The sequence below is a fragment of the Sus scrofa genome, chromosome 4, assembly GCF_000003025.6.
Source record: "Sus scrofa isolate TJ Tabasco breed Duroc chromosome 4, Sscrofa11.1, whole genome shotgun sequence".
Lineage (NCBI taxonomy): Eukaryota > Metazoa > Chordata > Mammalia > Artiodactyla > Suidae > Sus > Sus scrofa.
The window spans coordinates 116,427,366-116,447,197 of record NC_010446.5 but is presented as its reverse complement, the minus strand read 5'-3'; the positions used below and the strand labels follow the sequence as shown (position 1 = coordinate 116,447,197).

The 19,832-nt window shown below is 35.2% G+C and overlaps 1 protein-coding gene across 1 annotated transcript in view; it reads right to left on the bottom strand.

Moving 5' to 3' along the window:
• Positions 1-18,309, bottom strand: part of OLFM3 (olfactomedin 3) — a 197,246-nt gene extending 178,937 nt beyond the window's left edge. The window contains 1 exon segment of the mRNA XM_021090127.1: positions 17,525-18,309. Within this exon segment, the coding sequence (XP_020945786.1) occupies positions 17,525-17,593 (69 nt within the window). The 5' untranslated portion in view covers positions 17,594-18,309.

Genomic DNA, 19,832 nt, shown 5'->3' with positions numbered 1-19,832 from the left:
TTTTATTTCATATATTACTGTGTGACATATATATATACTTATTTGTTGTTTGTTTATTATTTTTATTCAACTGTGAGTGTTAAGAAAGAAGTTTTGTCTTGCTGGTCACTGCTATATCCTTAAGTTCCAGCCAGGTAGTGCTGGCTTTATGGCAGACATTCTGAAAGTAAACCGAAAATCTTTCAAAGTCCCTGGTGATGCACATATCATGCATTTAGTGATTTACGTCAAACTTCCATAGCAGGCTTACCTTAGTCTTTTTGTTACCTGTATTGCAACATGGCAACGGATTTTACATGTCTTGAACTTCAGGCTTCAGTTTGAACATTATGATAGGGTTTTTATTTGGGGAATGAATAGAAGAAAAAAAGAAAGATGTGGAGAAGGAAGGAATAAATGAGAGGAAAAAAGATTGGAGAAGAAAAAATAAAAGACAAAAGAAATAAATTCATCTTAGTCCAAGATAAATAAACTTTGAGTCATGAGAAAAAAAAAAAACTAGTCAATAGAATTTGAAATCAGTATGCAACTTGATTAAAAGTTTTAGGTGATGCAAAATTGCAGGCTAGTTTAACTAAGCCAGAATCATCTTGTAACCAAATGATAATGTAAGACATCATTTATTGGGGGAAATTACCCTGACAACAGATTTGTGACCAAAGGATTTACAAGAATTTTAATAGTTGAGTGATAGTTTCATGTCTGATGGTGATGATACAATATTCCACAATGCAGAGGCTCTTCAGTCAATACTTTCATGGGAGACCAATAAGCCTGATATGGACAAGGCAGAGGCAGATAATTACCGTACAGTTGTAGAGATCTTGGGATAATATTGTGTTGGGATTCTCAGTAATTTACATGTTGATTATGAAAATAGGTAGATCATTACAAAGCTAGCTAGGTAGATAGAGCTGAGATTAGGTAGACTGACATAATAGAGACACTTAGCTATATATCTGTATAGATTTTTAAAAATATTACTACTGAGGGGTGAGAGAGGGGAGGGCAGGGACCCCCATAGCAGCTTCTTTCTCTCTGTGGGGGAATCTCAAGTTTCAGGGCACTGCTTTCATGAGCTTTGGGGGCAGGTGTAAGCCACCACTGCCATATTGGGTTCCTGCGGCGGGTACAGACCACTGCTTCCACTGAGGGTCTTACAAGCTCACAGCAGTCACTTATTTCATCTTCCTGAGAGCATACATGTGCTGCCACTGAAAGTCTTACAACCAGATGTCAACTACTGCCCCCACTTTCCTGGGAGCATGTGTGGATTGTGCACCCCTTTTCAAGGGGAGAATGGCCAGCACACACCAAGGAAAAAGATGACAAGTGTCCATACCAAAAGTAGCCGCCATGCAAAAAATAAACAAACACACAGAAACCTACACAAGCTATTCAGGGATACTACTGCCTCCAAGACTGTGGTAGATAATTGCTTCTTCTAAACTCACAGAATAAGAGAAATACAAACAAAATGAAGAAGCAGAGGAACAACTCCAGTTAAAAGATCAAGAGAATTCCATTAAAGGAACAATGAAACAGATTAAAACTGTCTTCAATCTAATAGACAGTGAGCTCAAAAAGGAAGTAATGAAAATACTGAAGGAATTAAGAAAGGCTGTCAACAGAAATGCAGATTTCTATAAAAAAAGAAACTAGAAACTATAAGGAGGAGCCAAGGACAATTAGAAAATCCATTTTCTGAGACAAAAACTAAGCTAAAGGTATTGAATAGCAGAATGAATAATGCAGAAGAAAAAATAAGTGATCTGAAAGATAGGATAATGGAAACCACCCAGTCAAAACAGTGACAGAAAACTAAATTTTTTAAAAATGAAAACAGTATGAGACCTTTGGGGTAATATAAAGTATGCCAATCTATGCATAATAATTCCATTATTCCAGGAAGAGAAGAAAGAGGAAAGGGATGGAAATTGTATTTGAAGAAATTATGGCTGAAAACTTGTAAAACCTAAGGAAGGGAAACAAATATCCAGATACCGGAAGAACAGAGGGTTCCAAACAAGGTGAAATCAAACAGACCTGCACCAAGACATATTGTAAGAAAAATGTCAAAATTTAAAGATGAGAATTCTAAAGGCAGCAAGAGTTTTTCAAGTTCTATGAGTTAGTATTTTCAAAGGAGACAGTTTGGGGGGTGGGGGAATGTGCTGGGGTTGTGGGATGGAAATCCTATAAAATTGGATTGTGATAATCACTGTAAAACTATGAATGTAATAAATTCATTGAGCAATAAAAAAACAAAAAAAAATTTAAACTGAAAAAAAAAGCCGCAAGAGAAAAACAAAAAAATTAATTACAGGGAGCCCACAAAAGGCTATAAAATACCTTATCTGTAGAAATGCTGCAGTCCAGAAGGGAATGGCAAAATGCAGTCAAAATCTTAAAAGGGAAAAATCTACACCCTAGAATAGTCTATCTAACAAAGTTATCATTTAAAATAGGAGAAGAAATAAAGAATTTCTCAGACAAGCAGAAACTAAAAAAATACAGCAATACTAAACCTAGCCTAAAAGAAATATTGAAAGGCCTTCTCTAAATAGAAAAGTAGCAAGAAGATATAGGAAGGGGGAAATTATAATTGTAAGGAAAATCACCTAAATTAGCCAGTATACAGATTAAGAAAAACAAAATCTACTTGTGAAAGCAATGATAAACACAAGGAACCGCAAAAGATAAACATAGAGATGTAAAAAAGGATATTAAAATCATAAAATGGGTGGAAGGAAAGTAAGGAAGTATAGATTATTTTGTCTCTTTTCTTTTTAGAATGTGTTTGAGCCCATATGACCATCAGTCTGAGTCAAGCAGATACAGGAAGGAGTTAACATACTTGAAAAAGTAAGCAACCACAAATCAGAAACATACAATAGATTCACTGAAACCGAAAAGAAGAGGGTACAAGAATAAAATAAAAGGGAATCATCAAAAACTACAAAAAGGAGTTCCTGTCATGGCGCAGCAGAAACAAATCTGAACTAGGAACCATGAGGTTGCGGGTTCGATCCCTGGCCTCACTCAGTGGGTTAGGGATCCGGGGTTGCCAAGAGCTGTGGTGCAGGTTGCAGACTCAGCTCAGACCTGGCATTGCGGTGACTTTGGCGTGGGTCAGCAGCTGTGGCTCTGATTAGACCTAGCCTGGGAACCTCCATGTGCTGCAGGTGTGGCCCTAAAAAGACAAAAACAGAAAAGGAAAAAAAGAAAAAAAACCTGCAAAAAAGAAGAACAAAAAAGAAAGGAACAAAGAAATAGAATCAATTGGAAAATGAAGTTTAAAGTTACAATAAATACATGTGTAAATATTTACCTTAAATGTCAAAGGATTGTATGCTCCAATTAAAAGGCATAGAGTGGGAGTTCCCATTGTGGCTCAGCAGTAACAAACCTGACTAGTCTTTATGAGGATATGGATTCAACCCCTGGCCTCACTGAGTGGGTTAAGGATCCAGTGTTGCTGCAAGGTGTGGTATAGGTTGCAGATGCAGCTCGAATCATGTGTTGCTGTGGCTGTGGTGTAGACCAGTAGCTGTAGCTCCAATTCGACCCCTAGCCTAGAACTTTCATATGCCTCACCTGTGGTCCTAAAAAAAAAAAAAAAATTGACAGGATTTAAAAAACCCCAAAAAACCAAGAGTCCTGCAAGAGACTCACCTTAGGGCAAAGGATACATATAAATAGAACATGAGGGGATGGAAAAAAATATTTTATGTGAATAGAAATGACAGGAAAGCAGGAGTTGCAGTACTCATATCTGACAAAATAGACTTTGGAACAAAAACCATGAAGAAAGATGAAGAAGGACACTAATGATAAAAGGATCAATTCCACAAGAGGATATTACCCTCAACATATATGGTCTTAATACTGGAGCACCTGAATACATAAAACAAATACTAATAGCTATAAAGGAAGGAATTGATCAGAATGCAATAATAGGAGGATACTCTAACAGCCCACTCACACCAATGGACAAATCTTCTAGATAGAAAATCACTAAGGCAACATAGATCCTAATGACACAATAGAACAGTTAGACTTAATTGATATTTTCAGGACATTATATTAAAAAAAAGAATATACATTCTTTTCAAATGCAGATGAAACATTCTCTAGGTTTGACCACATACTGGGGCACAAGACTAACCTCAACAAATTTAAGAGACAGAAATTATTTTAAGCATCTTTTCTGACCACAATGGCATGAAACTAGAAATCAACCACAGGAAAAGAGAAAAAAATGACTACATGGATACTAAACAACATGCTACTAAAAAGCACATCAGTCAATGCAGAAATAAAAAAGGAAATTAAAAAATACCTTGAGACAAATGATGAAAACACAACCACACAAAATCTAATGGATGCAGCTAAAGCAGTTCTTAGAAGGAAGTTCATAGTGACACAGGCCTTCCTCAAAAAAAAAAAAAAAAAAAAAAAAAAAAGAAGGGAAGGAGGGGGAGGAATGAAGGAAAGAAGGAGAAAAAAAGAAAGAAAAACCTCACATAAACAACCTAATCTGTCGCCTAAAAGAATTAGAAAAAGAAGAACAAACAAAATCTAAAATCAGCAGAAGGAAGGACATAATAAATATCAGAGAGGAAATCAATAAAATAGAGATTTTAAAAAATAGAAAAAAATCAATAAAATCAAGACCTGACTCTTTGAAAGGGTAAAAAAAATTGACAAATCTTTGGCTGGGCTCACCAAGAAGAAAAAGTGAGAATCCATATAAACAAAATGAGAAATGAAAAAGGAGAAATCTTGCTTGTTACTACAGAAATACAGAAAGCCATATGAGAATACTATGAATAATTATATTCCAACAAATTTAAGAACCTAGAAGAAATGTAAAACTTTCTAGAGACATTCAGCCCACCAAAATTGAATCAAGAATAAATAGATAATTTTAGCAGACTGATCACTAGAAGTGAGATAGAATCTGTAATTTCAAAGTAAAAAAACAAACAAAAAAGCACTCCTTACAAACAAAAATCAAGGACTTGTTAGCTTCACAGGCAGATTCTACCAAACATATAACAAACTTCTACTGATGCTTCTCAAACTCTTCCAAAAGACTGAAGAGGAGGGAACACTCCCAAAGACATTTTATGAAAATGCTATCCCTGTAATACCAAAGCCAGACAAAGATACCATCAAAAAAGAAAGTTATAGGCCAATATCTTTGATCAATATAGATGCCAGAATTCTCAACAAAATTTTAGCAAACCGAATCCACCAGCACATAAATAAGATCATACACCACGACCAAGTGGGACTCATCCCAAGTACTCAGGATGGTTCAATATACACATATCAATCAATGTAATATACCACATTAACAAAAGTCAGAACCCACATGATCACTTCAACAGGTGCAGAAAAAGCATTTGACAAAATTCAACGTCCATTTTTGAATTTTGAAGACTTAAAAAATTGGGTATAGAGGAAACATATCTCAATGTAATAAAAGCCATTTATGACAAACCCACAGCCAATATAATGCTCAATAATGAAAAGCTGAAAGCCTTTCCTCTAAAATCTAGAATAAGACACAGATGCCCACTCTCATCACTTCTATTCAACACCAGATCTGAGCTGCGTCTGTGATGTACACTACAGCTCACAGCAACGGCGGATCCTTAATGCACTGAGCAAAGCCAAAGATTGAACCCGCTTCCTCATGGATACCAGTTGGATTTGTTTCCACTTCACCACAGTGGGAACTCCCCAAAAATATTTTAAAATCTGGTCAGGTTAAGTTTTAGATCCTTTAGTTCGTAAATTTCTAAACATTTAATACCAGCAATCTGCATCAACTTTCTTTCTTACAGTAAAAGAACTTCAGTCACATAAAAAAGCTCTTTAGTGTTCCCATGCTCTCTTACATTTCTGTGACTTTATACAGACTATTGCCTTTTAATGGAATCCTCCTCCTACTCTTTTCCCTTCATTGTCCAACTGATCTTCCTTTAAGCATCACCTCCCTCAGGAAATGTTCTCTTACGTCTCAGTCTATTGTAGATGTCCATTCTCTATGCTCTGCTTGCATCCTATACAAGTCTCTGCTATAGGATGTATTACCATTATTAGTACACCTGTGTGACTCCTCCAGGAGAAAACATTAAGTACTTTTTAAGAGTAGTAAATATACCTTTTTAAAACTTTTTAAAAAAATCTTTAACTCCTAGAATAGTGCCAGGTGTACTTGTTGAAAAATTATTACAGTATGAAAGCCAGTGAACTGTTATCACATGTGATAATTAAGATCATTGAGAATCATTCATTTCTGAACTAATTATTTTCTCATATTACACATTTCCTAAAACTAAAAACAAACCTCTTATTTAATATGACAAAGTAAATTCAGGAACACCTTACTTCCAATATTGGCACTGAAGACTTGCCAATGCCTTTGGTAAATCAAATTTGACTAATTAAAAATCTGTCATCATTTTACTGAATCATGGGTGCAGCCAATTTATTTGTATTTTTATGGTAGATTACAAATCCAGTACAAAGAATCTGGAATCAAATACTTTAAAAAAAAGTCCTATGCTTGCAAACAAATGAAATGAAAACCATTAAATTCTTAGATTGAGGAGTTCCCGTCGTGGCTCAGTGGTTAACGAATCTGACTAAGAACCGTGAGGTTGTGGGTTGTATCCCTGGCCTTGCCCAGTAGGTTAAGGATCCGGCGTTGCCATGAGCTGTGGTGTAGGTCGCAGACAAAGCTCGGATCCTGTGTTATTGTGGCTCTGGCGTAGGCCAGCGGCTATAGCTCCAATTCGACCCCTAGCCTGGGAACCTCCATATGCCATGGAAGTGGCCCAAGAAATGGCAAAAAGACAAAATAAGTAAATAAGTAAGTAAGTAAATAAATAAATAAATAAATTCTTAGATTGAGGGTGAGATTCTGTAGGCAGGTTTTACCTAACAACAACCAAAAGACTTACTTTGTATTTTTAACTATCAACTGGAGACAACCTATTGTGTAATTCAGTTAGAATTATGTATAATCTAGTTTTCTTTAGTAAGCAATTTTTTTTTTGTCTTTTTGCCCCCCCCCCTTTTTTTTCTAGGGCTGCTTCCCGCAGCATATGGAGGTTCCCAGGCTGGGGGTCTAATCGGAGCTGTAGCCACCAGCCTACGCCAGAGCCACAGCAACGCGGGATCTGAGTCATGTCTGTGACCTACACCACAGCTCATGGCAACGCCGGATCCTTAACCCACTGAGCAAGGCCAGGATCAAGCCTGCAACCTCATGGTTACTAGTCGGATTCATTAACCACTGCACCATGAGAGGAACTCCTCTTTAGTAAGCAATTTTTAATTTCTATATTATCTTTATAATTTTTAGACCTCACTGTAAATTTGTGTCTATGATGTCTCTTAATATTCACAAGCACAGACTACAGCATTCTTTCCTAATTTACATTTCGTATTAACATATTAAGTATTATCATGTAGACTAATTACTAGTTTCCTGTTGCTGCTATAATAAATGACCATAAACAGTGATTTTAAAATACAAGTTTTGTGCCTTATGATTCTGGAGGGCAGAATTATGAGCTAAATCTTACAAGGGTAAAATCAAAATGTCAGCAAAGCTGCTTTCCTTTATGGAGGCTCTAAAGAAAAATCCATTTTCTTGGCTTTCCAGTTTCTAGAGGTGGCCTGCATTCTTTCGCTTTTGTCCCCTCCCTCTATCTTTAATGTGCCTTTCTCCATCTTTGCTTCCGTCATCATCTCTTCTTTTTCTGACTCTGAGCATCCATCCTTCCTCTTATAAGGGCATTTTTGATTACACGATCCCTTCAGAAACTCTAAGATTCTTCCCATCTCAAGATTCTTAATTTAGTCACATCTATGAATTACCTTTGGCTATGTAATACAACATATTTACAAATTCTGCCAATTAGGATGTGACTATCTTTGGGAGAATATTATTCTGTCTACCACAGAATATATACTTTGTTTCTTATTATATTTAGCCACATAAGGAATGTTAGCTCAGGAGTTCCCATGTGGCATAGCAGGTTGAGGATCTGGCATTGTCACTGCAGTGGCTTGGTCGCTGCTGTGGCACAGGTTCAGTCCCCGGCCCAGGAATTTCCACATGTCATTGGCATGGTCAAAAAAAAAAAAAAAAATCAACTCAGTGCTAGAAAATATCATTGGAGGTAATAACTCAATAAAAAAATAAGCTTTCTAATAGCTATTTTTGACTTAAAAAGTCCAGTTACTTGAATACTACCCTGCTCTCCAATATTAGAAAAACATGGACAGAATCTAGCTAACCATCCATCAGATATGTTATGGAGGAGATTTTTGCCTTTATGCAGAATTAAAACAGATGGCCTTTATATTTCCTGTAACTGTAAGAATCTCTTTAATTTTAACTGTTGTTATATAAAGACAATATAAATGTAACATCATACACTAATTTATTTTTCATTAAATCTTCAAAAGCTAGTGAAAGGGAAGGATGTAAAATCAATGTAAAATATCTTAAAATGCTTGGGATATGAAATAGGCTTATATGTTTTCACAATTTTTATGACGCTGTGTATACAACTGAATGGTATGATGTTCTCAATGTCATTACTTTGATTTTCAGCAGGAAAGTAGAAGAAGCCTAAGTTGTATCCTTGATTTTAGCAATCTGAGAATCTGTGAGCAGAAGGAAGGAGGATGGGTGATGAACTACATTTAGAAGAGACGAATGGTGAATGTCATTTTAGGATGACATAGCAATAAAAAAAAGAGCATTCGGTTCAGCATCCTTAGTTTGTACATGAGGAAATGAAAACCAAAAAAGCTTAGTGAGTTCCTCAAAGACATACAACTAGATAACTGCAGAGTGGATATTAGGCCTCAGGTTTTCTAACTCCTAACTTAGTTCTCTGTTCACACCGCTATGCCTTTCCAGTTTCCTAATTTTCATATATTTTGCTCTAAATTTGATATGGTTTCTCTCTTCATCTTTACTTTATATGTTAAATTAGTATTAATTAGACTGAATCCCTTGAAGGTGACTTTTCTGAAAGAAATGATGATGTGCAAATAGACAAAATGCCGAATATTTCTACTACATTTCTATCTGCAAAGTTTAAAAGCAGGTAAAGCATGGAAAAGGAATTTAAGAATGTTTTCATGCCGTTTTCTTATTTCTGTTTCTTACCAAGAGTTATTAAAGATTAGTTGAACTAATTTAATTCTAAAAAATGAATGTCAGCGGTTAGTAAGAGAAGCACAGCCTGATCTCAGATTAACAAATGCAGTCATTGTGGAGAAGTGCGCGTGTGTGTGCGTGTGTGTGTGTGTGTGTGGTATCAGTAGGGGGCAATACATTTCACTTGAAAAGCTTAAATATGTATTGGCAAGTATATGGCGTATATCATCTGTAAAAGCCGCAATCCATCCCTGAAGTGTAGATAAATGCTCACCTCTCCTTAACTCTTCTGTTTTTCTCTTAACCGTATTTGAATGTGTTTATTGCCATGCTGCATGTAAGCACATTTATACTTTCATCACTTCTTAAAATCGTATTCCATTTTTATTTTAGGACAAACATTTAAATTTGGAATCTTTTATCATTTTGATAGACAGGGACGTCACGATGCTTTAGCACCAGTGAGAAGCACCGTTAGTAAATAGTGACTCATTCAACCCACTGGATTCCTTACTGTCAAGTATCTTAGGCCTAGTTTTGAGTCACTGTGTATTATAGTAACTACCTCATTGGCATGAGCTTCGTAGCTCTCTGTATACTTCCTCCTCCTTATCTCTAGAGACATTTAAGGTATATGCCAAGCAAACTGGAGTCATTTTATTCCCTGACTTTGTCTAGCACTTAGCTTATTGTAAAGAGAAGAATACATCTGTAGCACAATGCAAATAATAAACAATAAGTATAGCAAAATGTCTTTAATAGTCTTGAGCTAGATGCTATTTCAGTTTGTTTAGCATTACAATAACATGCACTAAGATATAACCATCATGCCCAAAACACATGGAGGTGTGACAGTCCTAACCAGATAAACAATTCTGTAAGCAGCCATAGACAGATCATACCCAGAAGTGATGGCATCTTTTTTGAGGCAATTTTTCACCAGTGACATTTCGATGCCAGAGAATCAACATTTCTAGTACTGATCTCTATTTAAAGAAATCCTGCCATTTGGAACTGGTCCCTCTAGCAGTGCTATTTAAGTCACCATGGGATAATGCTTCTTAGTCACCTTCAATTTAGTTGGAAGAATAAAAAGGATACTCTATTCAATTTATGTCCTCCCTATGGGGTTATTTAGGTAGTTCTTTATTTTTGCTGTTGAAACAGTTTTATTACTGACATTTCTTTTCAGAGCGTTTTAACCTACAAAGTTGATTATAAAAATTTGAATTTCTGATTGTGGTTAATTCGGATCATTCTAACTTGATATTTGCTTTTAATCATTTAAATTTATTTTATTTGGTGGTATTGTGCTCATATAGTGATGTAGTAAAAATATGGAGCCAGTATTACTTTTTTATCTATGTACTATCATAAGAATATGTAGTATAATAATTTCAATGGAATATTTTAGATCCTTAAAAAAATAACTCAGCCCCTGAAAGAGGTAGAGAAATACACTAATTTATTCAATAAGGTGACATTACATAAGAAATGATTAGTCAAAACAGGAAGCACACATTAATAAAATGTTTGGACTTATATGAAAATAAAATGGTCACATATATACACCAAGGAATAAAGGATATGCTTACTTAGCCAATAAGCGTCATGAAACAGAAATAATTCACATGAATATTAAATTTGTAGCATATCAGAGAGTTGCCAAAACTCAAAAAACAGCAACAAAGGATGGTGAGTTAGGACAGGAAATTAATCAAAAATTTAAAAAGGCATAATCTTGCAGCATCCTTCAAGATAAATAACCTGATATGAGTTCCAAGCCCTTGAAAACAAAGTTCCTAAAATCAGTCTGACTTCCCTACCCCTAATATATTATCTGATAAAAGAGCATGGACTAAAAACATAGATTATATTCATGAATTATTTAACCCAGGATTTTAAGGATTTTTCTTCCTCTGTTCATTTCTTCATTCAAGAAATGTTGATAAATATCATATCGGAATAGGCACTGAGTTGACAGGAAAGGATAAGATAATGACCAAGGCATGGAGCCTGCCCTCAGCTACATTATAACTTAGTAGGGGAGACACAATACAATAAATAACCAATTTTTAAAAAAGAAAGTGGTTAAGTATAATGAGACTGCTTTACAGATTTGGAGGTAAAAGAAATCCAATTCAATCTGTGTTCATTGAACACCTATTCTGTGTCAGACACAGTCCAGTTGCTGTAGATCCAGAGATAAGTAAAGCGTGATACTTTTCTCATAGGAGTTCTTAGTTTATCAGGATTACCTCTTCCTGGGGTAAAGGGACGACCAGGGAAGGATTTATGGAAGAAGTGACATTTCAGTTTCATCTTAAAATATAGGTAAAATTTTGACATATGGAGAAGAAGAGATGAGCTTTCCAGGGAGAGGCAAAAGCATGAAACACAGCAGCATCTGTAATCCTTTTTTTTCTGAATTTATTTTTGTTCCTTAAAGGCTTAGTATGAGAGTAACAGAAGGCATAGCTTTGTGATATATGCTTTACAACACCTTATTTTTAAAGCACAAAAGATAAGTGTTTTTAGAAAACAATTTTTCATTGTTTTGACAACATTTTTGAGTATTTTTATTAGCACCATTTAAATTACTGGCACTTTGATAGGGTTGGTCTTATTCTGTTTATGTCTCTTGGACCCCCTCCCCTCAAAATAGTTTGCAACCTCCTCATTAAGTAACAAGTGAGTTAAACCTAAATATGTATAGTGTGAAAGTATTTTTGAAATAATATATTTCTTAAATATTAGTTGTTCATGGGTAGGGTCTATCCTAGATATTACATAAGTGTTCTCATCTGTTTTTACCCTTCATATGAAAGAATCGATCTGGAGTTACTCAGGTGTACTTGCATTTGGATGAGCAACATCAAGAGAAATGTTGTTGTTTCTAATTAAGGGTCAGGTCTTTTCCAGCACTTTATAAAAGTCTCTATGGAGAAGAGCAGGGAAACCGCTGTAAAAAGTGGGACTGAGAAAGAAACCAGGAGAAAAGAGCAAAGAATTGTGTTTATAAAAATGGTCATTTCTCCATTACTGCTATGACCCGAATGTTTGTCTCCTCCAAATTCGTATGTTGACATCCTAATGCCCAAGGTGATAGTCTTAGGAGATGGGCCCTTTGGGAGGTGATTAGATCATGAAAGTAGAACCCATAGGTCCCACAAGATTATGATTTTATCAGCTATACTGTACAAAAGAATTTGCTGGGTTCCGTGAGTAGACAAATATTTTTAATGAATATCTTAGCCTTCTGGACTGCTATGACAAAATAACCTAGACTGGGAGGCATATATCTATTTCTCACAATTCTGAAGGCTGGCAGTCCAAGACCAAGATACCAGCATAGTCAGGCGAGGCTGCAGACGTCTCCTTGTATTCTCACATGATGGAAAGGATGAGCTATCTCTCTGGGGCCTCTGACCTTGTTCATGAGGGCTCCATCCTCATGACCTCATCACCTCCCAAAAGCCCCACACCTTAATAGCAAGTTGGGTTTAGGTTTCATCATATGAATTGTGGGAAAGGGAGGGGCACAAACATACAGATCCTAGCACAGAGTCATTCTAGAGTTTTAACAAAGAAGTTTTGAGGACATGCGGGTTCCTCATTTGAAAGGTGAGATCGTTGAGATCACAGCTTCCTCAAAGATTTATACACACACACATATACAAAGATATGTGTATATATAATATGTTTATAAATGTGTAATATTTTATAATATATACATATGTAAAACATTATATACATATAGAATGCATTCACACATATATACTTATCAGTGGCAAGTAGGGATAAAAGATGAGAGACTTTGGATCCTGATCCCTTTGTTTCTCATTCTTGTTCTGCTTCCCTCCCAACAGAAAATGGATTGTCACAATAGTCATTTTCTAAAAGAGAATAGTTGCAAAATTACAAGGAACAAGAATTTTAAAATAAAGAAAAGCAGCGCTATTTTAACCTTCTCAAGTTACCAAGAAAAAGAGTAAGAAAGATTATTTACATTCTAAGATAAATATTTAATTGGGTTAAGAAGGATGGGACAAAATGAGAGAAAGTCATTTGCTCTTTCAAATCATAGATGATGGGCAGTGTTGAACTTTTCACTATTTACAATATCAGGGTTTATTGGTGTGTAATTACAGGTCTTACAGTTGCCATAGATCCATATTTTCTAACTTGAGTTGATCCTGTTGTATAGAGGATGCCTCTGGCATACAGGAGATACAGGAGAAGACAGATTTTTAAGGTGAATTTTAAAGCAAATTAATACTGATCTCAATTTACTTCTCTGGCTGTTTGTGCCTTTATCAATTTTATTTAAAAGTTGTAAGAACATGAACTTTAACTAGATTTATGTACTAAGGTCACCTCTAGCCAATTTAGTTCTTTGATGTTTCCTTTAGCAGTACTAAAACACAAAGGCACTTATACATGGTATATTGTTATGAAACATTTAACGATATAATTATTGAAATTCTCCTGCTTCCCATCATGTTGATATGGCTTAAAGCAATGATCTTATTTAAGCAAGAGTTCTAATTGTCTGAGTTGTTTTGGACAGAAAGAACAGTTTCATGTTGAAGATTGCTGAATCATTGTTTCATTTTATGTCTGTAGTGTCAGAAAGTATCATGGTGATAAGTTCTTTAATATATTTCTAGGTAAGAAGATAGTGAATGCTTTCTTAATCTAAATATGCTGAGACATTTCGTAATACATTTATCACACAAATATGACTGCAGAAAAGTTTAATGGTCATTGCAGTGTGTGGGTATGCCCATGTCACCTCTTTTTAACTGTTCTCCAAGTGTCTGACTCCAGTGTGCATGCTCTGTTTGAAATCTGCACACATTCATACCTCCTTTCTTCATAATTCAGCAGTGCAGAACAGAGAAATTCGTGGTTCTCATTCACAGGGATTACTGTTTTGTTATAATGTTCAAATAATGGTCTGCTAATAATCTTCTTGTAGAAGAAAAAGAGGTTCACTCTCCACTATCAAGGTCATTACTAAACTCTGTGCCTTCCGTTTAGAAGCACAGAGATGCCATCTAGCAGCCACGTTCAGGAATTTCCTAAACAAAAAAAAAAAAAAAAAAAAAAATACTCCTTCTCTATAAAACCGAGCAATAATTGAATTCTTACAAGCTTTTGGGTTTTCTTACTTTACTTATGAATGAATGATGATTTGGCATATTGCCTGTAGTTCAGACATTCCATTACAAATGAAACTAATTAGTATCTTAAAGGAAGCAAAGTAGTATACCCATGTATTTTTCTAAATGGAACTGGAAAGTTGTTAATAAGATTTGAATTAAGAAAACATAATTCTCATTATTTTCTTGAGAGGAAAATTGATAATCTGTCTGTATAAAAATACAAGTAATTGTTTAGTTTTGAATTGCCTTCTTTATTAAAAGAAAATACTAACTAATCTTACCAATTTCCTGATATATTAAATGAGAGAAACTAAGTCCATCCTATAAATATAAACATTGGGTATTTTTTTTTATTTAAAATAAAATTGACTTTCAAGTAAGTTATCTTACCATAAGATGGCGATACTCAAGCACTTTATAAAATGTCATATATGATCTGTAAATTTCAATCTCAGGAATGATCATAAATATTACACAGTCTCCCATGAAATAGAATTGATAGTGTTGTTATAAAGCCCTTTGGTTCAGGTAAATTAATATGCAATAAGCACACTCTGTAAGATTTAGATTTCAAATATTTGATGTATGTGACAATCCTATACCTAAAAGAGTCTATTCAGTTTTAATAGCTTTTCAGTTTGCATGTATATGTTCATGATTTATGTGTACTATAGACATAAAATGTAATATATAAAAATACTTAACTGAATTTATTAAAAATATTATTTTGAAATATATGTCCAAATAGTTTAATATGTAAAAAAAATAGTTGTTTAGAATTTCTGTATGTTTAAGTGTCATTACTTATTACTTATTTGTCCATACGCCGTGGTCTTGTATACTACTCTGCTGTTGGAATTTAATTTCAATTTCACCAAACATAATTTGCATTATGGATGTGAATTTTATATCTAGACCTTTAAGTAGTTAGCAAAATGATAATAAAATCTGAGCATTTCTATTTCATAACTTATTTGGCAATTATTTTGAGAACTCAGTGGTGCCATTTGTGATTTTGAGGAGGGGATGTGATTTAGTTTGGTGATTCACAATAGTTTGATAAAAGATAACAAATATAGTTTTATTCACCTTTTGAAGCAAAATTTTGTCTACCAGTTCAAAAAATTTTACATTAAAATCACTTGCTATGAACATTTTAATATTCTCTATAATGTTATATGTGGTATAGAACAAATACTATCTGTTGTTCTTTGCATACAATATTGCAGTATCTAGAAGCTGAAAAGGATTCTTTGAAAAGTTAATGTATGCCTTTCTTTTCCCGGATTTCTCAGCTGTACTAAACAGCCACAGTTAAGTCTAAAGAAAAGTTTTCTGTTGTTGAATACATAGAAATAAAGTTACCAATACTAGAAAAAAAAAAACCACATTGACTAAAAATGGGTCATTTATATGGAGGGTTTATCTCACTGTTTGACAGAAGCTCTTCTTTGTTTATATAGGGTTAATCTGGGAAAGAATGGGGTGTAAGTAGTGAAAATATGTATGCATTAAAGCTATGAGACAAATCAAACATGCAGTTGTTAGTAAAGCTCTGTGTTTCTGAATTCCTTTTAAAGAATGACAAAACTCACTTTAAGTGATTTTTTTTAATATAGTAACTCAGTAATTAGCTTTGCTTTAAAAAATTTTTTTACCAAGAATATTCCCAATGAGATATGTAATAGAATGTGTTCAAACCAAGATAACATGAGTGGCAATGGATGTGTTAAGAGAGACAAAATGAATAAAGAAGATTAAAAAATATAAAAGCGGAATCTACACTTTGTACCTATATGTAAAATGCTTTAAAGCTAATTAGTGTGTAAAATACCTCATTAAGAGCATTAAGATGACATTCACATGTGAAAATTTGACAGTGACAATATCAGCACAACCATAGCTTAAAATAAGATGATTTTATTCTGTCTCTCTAGAAATTAAAAGTGCACAGAAGTATTTACAAGTATACATGACATGATTCTAAGTTTTCACTATATATATATATATATGGCCTAGAAATATTCAGTCAACCACAGTATTAAGTTATGCTTGGTTACATCTTAGTTCTATTCAATTATGAGAAGAAACAGTTTCTCTACACAGTTATTTTAAAATAGTTTTACAATATTCCAAAATATAGCTTTCAATGGGTTTTATAACATGACATCGTTTTTCCTATTGTGTCAAATTGCTCTTGGTTAAATGAGTAAGATCACTTTAAAAATTGTATCTCCTTAGACTTTTTACCAGATGCCTTATATCTTATTCCAGATAATTATGATTTTCTTCATATGCTGAAGCTGTCAAATTATCTCACTTTAGCATCAAGACTTTTCTGATACACTACTGAAAATATCTCCCCATTTTTCTGACTTTTTATCAAAAGAGGTTAGCGTTCATTTTAATAGCCAGTACCGGATAATTTTCAGAGTTCAACAGCTAGGAGACAACTCATCCTTCCTATTGCCCTCCTTAGTTTGAGAGCTTTCTCACTTCCTGCTTCTTAACCCTGTAATCAGAACTTCCTCAGCCCTCCCTAATTTCCTTAATGAAAAGAAAGAAGCAAATAAACACAAGCCCCTTTCACCAACGCCTCTCAGCCATGGCAGAGAGTAGAGCACTGCTGCTCTGCCGTGTGTGTTACAAGCAGCATCCCAAATGTTTTGGACACAAACCGCAGCACGTCTGCGAAGGGAGTATTATTGACCAGGATCATCTGGAAAACACGCTTCTCTGCTTTCAACAAAGAAACAGCTCGACATCAACTAATACATGATTACAAATTGCATTGTTTTAACTGCTAACTCCTTTGCATTACCCATCCGACTTCAGAAGAGAACATTAAGCACTTGGATACCAAATAAGCTAAATTCTCCGGAGAGCCGCATTGCCCGCTGCCCAAACACATTATGTGCACTCCTGGTCCCTCCCCCCTCTCGCCAGGACTCTACCTTGAGGAGCTATTCCTCCGGTAGTTCACCTTGTTATCTTCCAAGCAGTGGGGATACGCCAGGAAACACAAGATAGCTGGAAGAGCTGTCTTTCGTGCTTTTTTTTTTTCCTTGTATTTTTTTTTTGCCATAATTATATACATTTTCGGTCATTCTGTTACATATCGCACATTTATTTCAAACAAGAGTTAAAATATTGCCCATACCTTGGAAGGATCCAATCCAGCCAGCAAAGACAGCAGCAGGAGGTTGAGTAGGTTGGACGTCGCCTGCATTCTGATCTGGGTTTTTTCCCCCTTTACTCTCTTTTATGTAGCCACTCCACTCTCACTGCAGAGACCTTTCCTTCGTCAGTTGCACTTTCTGCCTGTCAGTCAGAGCAGAGTGGAGACGGAGGCAGTGAGTGGCTGGAGCAGCAGCAGGAGCAGCAGCAGCGGTAGCGGTAGCGGCAGCAGCAGCGGCAGCCGCCCTGGGGGCGATCATTCCGCAGGCATTCTCAGAGCTGGGAGTCCGCGAGCTCTAGGGGTGGGTTGAGCTGCAGTGGGCGCTGACCGAGGTGCTGAAGCTCCACCAACCCGCGGCGCCCCAGTTTACCCTCTCGTGTGGCTCTCTAGCCAGACCTCCTCAAAAAGTTTGGACCCAAGAAAAAGATAAAGGGAGTAAACTGCCGAGAGAGGTGTGGAGACCTGGACAACGGATATGACATCACTACAGCTCCTGGGGGCTTGGGGAGATGTTTTGCGGGGGAATTTGTTAACCAAACCAGGATTGACTCTTGTGTTCCAGTTCAGCATTTGCTGGCAACTTGAACTGCAGAGAAGTACATACAGAGTCAGCTAGATATAGGATTATGAAACAAATAGTGCCTGGAATCTTCTGCTGTCATTGGCAGAGGACTTGATATAGTACTTAGTGTACTTAGTGCTTTAAAGAAAGTTGGCAGTGAAGACTATCAATGTGTATTTTCTGTCCAACACACACAGTCTGTAGCTATTATATATGCATATATTCACTGTCATTTATAACTAGCCTATTGAAATATATTTGGTTAAATGTTCATGTGTTTTTACCTATCCAGGGCTTTTGGTCATCTGAAAGTGCTATGCATAAATAAATTAAGAGCCATTTTTTCCTTAAAATGGGATAATCCACTAGTGACCCCCACAGCTGAAATTTCTCCCCTTCACCTAGAAATATAATTTCCTTGTCAATCTGACTTTGTTTATGCCTAAGGTAGAATTCAGTGATGACTGGACAGTGGTATGGGAAAAGCATTATTTCTAAACTCCCAAATAGTTGTTTTCTAGAGCTCAAGAGAAGGCAGGATAGCTGCCTCACAAGAGAGGGAAAAAAAAAAAAAGTCAGCGACAAACTAACTCTGTCACACACCCTGCATCATTTAACTATACTCAAGAAACTTTTTTTTTTAAGTTAGGAAGAGTGTTTTTCATATAATAAAAAGATAAGGATGAGTTGGCAACAACTCTCTCATATAGTTATGCCTTTAATGCAACTTGAATTACATCCTCTGTTGATTTTTGCATATGTGGGCATTTCTTCTGTGTTAAAAAGAGGATACATTATTTGAGATATGAGATACAGACTGTGTATAAACTATCTACCAATTTTTTACTGAAAACTTTTCATAGTATATATGTGTGTGTATTTAAGAAATCTCAATTAGGATTCAAGTACTTTTGAAAGTTATAATTCCCAAGGATTCACATCATATTGCATATATTTTGATCCTGATATTATAAATCGTGTGTATCTGTAGATGATTACTTGAGGCTTTGTTTTTCCATGAGGCGTAGATAATAATAAAAGTAAATTCAAAAATTACTTTTGAAGAGATGGATCATACATAGAAAAGAGGTTACAGACTCACAGAAAGAAGGTGGAATTATTTGAGGATTTTTAGTTTAATAACCCTAGCAATCATAACCACAGATTGAAATTTCTATTATTTACTTGCAGGAACAGAAAAACAGAACTTTTGTTTTGAGGTAATAGATAAAGCTGTAGTTATGCCTGACACTCTTTGGGATCTCTGGAGGCTAACTTTTTTTTTCTTTATTTTCAACCTAATTTATCTATCTATCTATCTATCTATCTCTCTATCTGGGGTAAATCAGTATAGAGTATTTTTCAGTGATTCATAAATTAAAATTGTTGGAAATTTTGTTCTGTACCCATTTTCAGACCTTTCATATCATCACATGATTTGAAAATGAATTTACAGAGGTGCAACAGCTAGCTAATTGTAGTAGTGCATTTTTATTATCTATACTAAATACCATATGATTGACTATTTGTTTTTACACATGTTTTCATCTCTTCTCAGAATGTCTTCTACAGTCTTTTTTATCTCCACTTCTCAGCAGGCAGTGGAGTGTGCTTATTTGAGTACAGGAAGCTGTATTTAACAGACATGCAAAAAAGTTCTGTGAAAATATAGTCATATCAGCTTTATTATCTCAAGATCAACTGCTATTCTTTTCATGACATTAATGT